Genomic DNA, 3,808 nt, shown 5'->3' with positions numbered 1-3,808 from the left:
CAATAACATAACAGGGGCGTAACAGAAGAATATAAAGGCTCACAACAAAATAGCAAAAGCATGGCGAGGCACGTACAAAAGATTGAGGCTGGTGTAAACGAGGGTTGTAGCTAAGCTCAAGGCCCCCAAAATTGCTCTTGTAAGGCTACGATAGAATTTTCCCTGGTCCCCAAGGTTAAGATGCACACCATCACGAACGCATATATTGTTAGAAGGGCGCCAAAAACCTCTATGGCCCCAGAAATGAGCGTAAGGTACCGGCTCTAAAACTACCCGAAGGTATTTGGTGAACAGCTTGGCCTTACGATTAAAAGCGGACTGTCCCTGGTGCATGATAGTCTGGTTAACATGATATAAATCGTGCAGGAGCCCAACAAAATCGTCGAGCCAACGCGTAACGCTGTTTCGCTTGTTAAATCGCTGGAACCCAACTGGATAATGACAATGTCGTGCTTAATGCAAATCGTGCTGAACCGTTTCGGTAACCATGCGGCTCCCAATATCGTGCCATTTGATAACATCCAAATGCGTAAGGTGAAAATCAACGCTAAAATGTCATGAAATGTTGGGGAGAACCCAATTATATCTGTTTATCTGTTTTATCTGTATATCTGTCTATCTGTTTTCCATTATATCGATGTTTTCCAATGTTTTCCAATTATTTGAGCTACCGACAAACGAGTGTAAATGAAGCTGGATACTTGGATAAAAAGTGAACGAGAGGAATTTTCCCACCCGAAAGGACATTTTTGCCGGCCAGATAATCCACTTTCCTCGAATTATCAGCCAAAAATTCAAGTTACGTCAAGGATTTCCCATTTTAACCGATTTTTGTTAACTTTGAAATATCCCCAAAGGTTTTGGAGCGTGGTTTGACCTTAAAAATTGGTCCTTAATTTCACCATATTGATATGTAACTATGTAATATAAAAACCTTTTAAGTCCAATAAAAGATTGACAAGTGGCGTTTATTCGAAATTAAGGAACTTAAATTGAGGGATGTCCCCGATCAGTATCAGAGGTTTTGATAAATTAAAAGCACTAGTGTAAATAGCCATGCAGAAAATACCATTAACTGATCGGACACCCGAGAACTAGTCAACAGAAAACGCCATCAAGATCTGACATTCGAGAACTAGAAGAGTCAACACAGACGGTAAAAGAATTCGAAGATAAAACCATATAGGATTACTATTATTTCCAGTTTCAAACGAGAAAGGAAGAAGAGAAAATTATCAGCTCTCCCGTTCGAAACCTAAGCCAGGCCAGCATGTCTAAAAACTGCGGTACTGACAAACTGAATAATTTCGTCGGACTGTCCAAGGAAGAGAAGGCCATTTTAATAGCAACCTATTACATCGTACTCCTTGTCGCGTTGATTGGAAACGTTCTAATCATCCTGGTGTTTTCCAAGTACAAGCCACTTCGAAAATCAATCAATTATTTCGTGGTCAATATGGCCGTCTCCGATCTCTTCACTCCCTTGACGATCATGCCCTTTACAATTGCACAGACACTATCTTCAGGTCCCTTTCTTTCCCGGCTTCAGCCGGAATTTGCAAATATCATTTGCAAACTTTGCGAATTTCTTTCTGATGTTTCTGTGCTGGTCTCCATCCAGAGCCTTATGCTGATTTCAGTGGACAGGCTGATTGCTGTTGTCTTCCCTTTGAAGATAAAACTCATCTCGCGGAAACTGCGTTTAGTCTGCATCCTGGTTTCGTGGATTGTGGCCATAGCTGCCCATGCTCATTTCCTTTACATACTCCATGTTTCCTCGAATGGTTATTGCTGCTTCAAAGCGAACTGGACTAGGGAAATCAATAATAAATATATGGCAGCCATGTTCATCGTATTCTACCTGGTACCAGTGTGTTTGTTGACTATCATATACAGCACCATAGCTTGGACTCTAAAACGAAGGCAAAATGAAAGGAGAAAGATGTCCAAATCTAAGAGATCTCGAGACCCTGCAAGCAACAGACAGATAGTCAGATTGCCAATAGCCATATTAGCTGCTTTTATTGTCTGTATTGGCCCATTGTTTGTTTGCGCTTTTATCATCATATTTAAGTTTCATGGGGAGCTTCCCCCTGAGATCGGTGATAAAATTCCTCAAGTCATTGTATTCGTCATAAGAAAGATGTCGCTTCATTCGTGGGGAGCCCTAAATCCCTGCATCTGCTTTGCTTTTAGCGAAAACTACCGAACAGGTTTCAAACATTTAGTCTTTGGCCGACGTTGAGCTGGCAGAACAGCTCAAGCTCCGATCACGTGAGCATGAAGAGTATCACTGAAGCTCAACAAGAAAGGCTTAAACGTGTGGGAGCAGAGAAAGAGCAAGGTCAAAAACAAAAAAATACTACCGAGAAACAAAAAGAAAAACCTATGATTGAAGAAATAAATCGTGAGGAGAATGCAAGTCTTCTCTAAATCAAGTATACTATAGCTTACAAGAGTAAAGAAACTTTTCGAGACCCTGCAAGCAACAGACAGATAGTCAGATTGCCAATAGCCATATTAGCTGCTTTTATTGTCTAGTTTTGAATCACGGACGGTTTGTTGTAAGTTGTTGTACATAGAGATCTGTAGTTCGTATTTCAGTCGCTTTCTGCGGCTTTTTAAAGAAAGGACACTTTATGAAGGTCAGCTACAAGTTTACATTGCTCATCAGTAGAAAATAAAGCTGTTTCGTCTTATATTTTGATCCAAGACGCTAGAATTACAATGCCGTTGTGATGAAGATACTAGGGAGCTTAAGCAACGACAACGGCAACGGCAACGAGAACGTCATCTCAAAATGTAAATTTGCGTTATTTTTATCCTTTCGTGACTATATCAACGTTTTTAATATGACAAGGGTGTGGTAATTCCTCAAAGATGACACCAGTCGGAACGGCACTCCATTTTAGGAGAGAAAATGAAAATTTAGCCCCAAGTGCTGACGTTCTTCATAAAACCAAAAACTTGGCTATTTCACGTTGCTGTTTTGCTGACGACGGCAACGAAATGGACAAAAGTTAAAAACGCACGTGCAAGGCGTGCAAAGCTATTGTTTTTACCCACTAATTATGCAAATTCGTGACGTTCTCGTTGCCGTCGCCGTTGTCGTTGCTTAAGCTCCCTATTAATAACGAAAGAACAAGGACAACGGCTGAAATTAGATCAAGAGCAACGACTGAAATCATTGCAGTAGCCATTAATGTAGAAAGAACTACCATAACCTCCCAAAGCATTGCCCTGACTCTTAGATCTCTCTCCTCTCTGGAGCATGCTCATCGAGTACTACTGCATTAATAAATGATTCCGTTTCATCGACGCTTGCTTGTTTTGCCTGGGTTAAAGAATTCCTAATTATCCTTGCAAAAAGGAAGACTTATACGTTCTTTTGAGCAGCTCTTATTTTTAGGCGACGTTTGCCTCAAATTGTACTTTCATTTTTCTAATTTCGTTCGAATTGTGCTAAGAGTTCATATAACATTTCTGTTGTGCACCGGTGGCTCAGTTAGTTGAGCAACGGGCTGCCATGAGGGAGGTCGTGAGTTCGACTCCGGCCGGACCAACACTCACGGTCTTAAAATAACTGAGGAGGAAGTGCTGCCTTTGTAATTACATCCACAAATGGTTAAGACTTTCAAGTCTTCTCGGATAAGGACTATAAACCGTAGGCCCCGTCTCACAACCATTCAATGTTCATAATCCTGTGGGATGTAAAAGAACCCACACACTATTCGTAAAGAGTAGGGCATGGAGCTCCCGGTGTTGTGGTCAGGCCTCATTTCATTCATTCATGTGCTGGGTGAGATCG

At 41.2% G+C, this 3,808-nt stretch overlaps 1 protein-coding gene across 1 annotated transcript; it reads left to right on the top strand.

Annotated features, from left to right (window-relative positions):
- The first annotated feature begins 972 nt into the window (after window positions 1-972).
- Window positions 973-2,844, top strand: LOC137999839 (neuropeptide FF receptor 2-like). The gene has a single exon (XM_068845775.1). It carries the CDS (start codon window positions 1,271-1,273, stop codon window positions 2,243-2,245), a length of 975 nt encoding a protein of 324 aa, XP_068701876.1. The 5' UTR covers window positions 973-1,270; the 3' UTR covers window positions 2,246-2,844.
- Window positions 2,845-3,808: the final 964 nt, after the last annotated feature.

The sequence above is a fragment of the Montipora foliosa genome, chromosome 4, assembly GCF_036669935.1.
Source record: "Montipora foliosa isolate CH-2021 chromosome 4, ASM3666993v2, whole genome shotgun sequence".
Lineage (NCBI taxonomy): Eukaryota > Metazoa > Cnidaria > Anthozoa > Scleractinia > Acroporidae > Montipora > Montipora foliosa.
This window is presented reverse-complemented; position numbering and strand designations above follow the sequence as displayed.

Coding starts and splice junctions, on each gene's coding strand:
- LOC137999839 (XM_068845775.1), top strand. CDS start 1,271: ATGTCTAAAAACTGCGGTACTGACAAACTGAATAATTTCGTCGGACTG.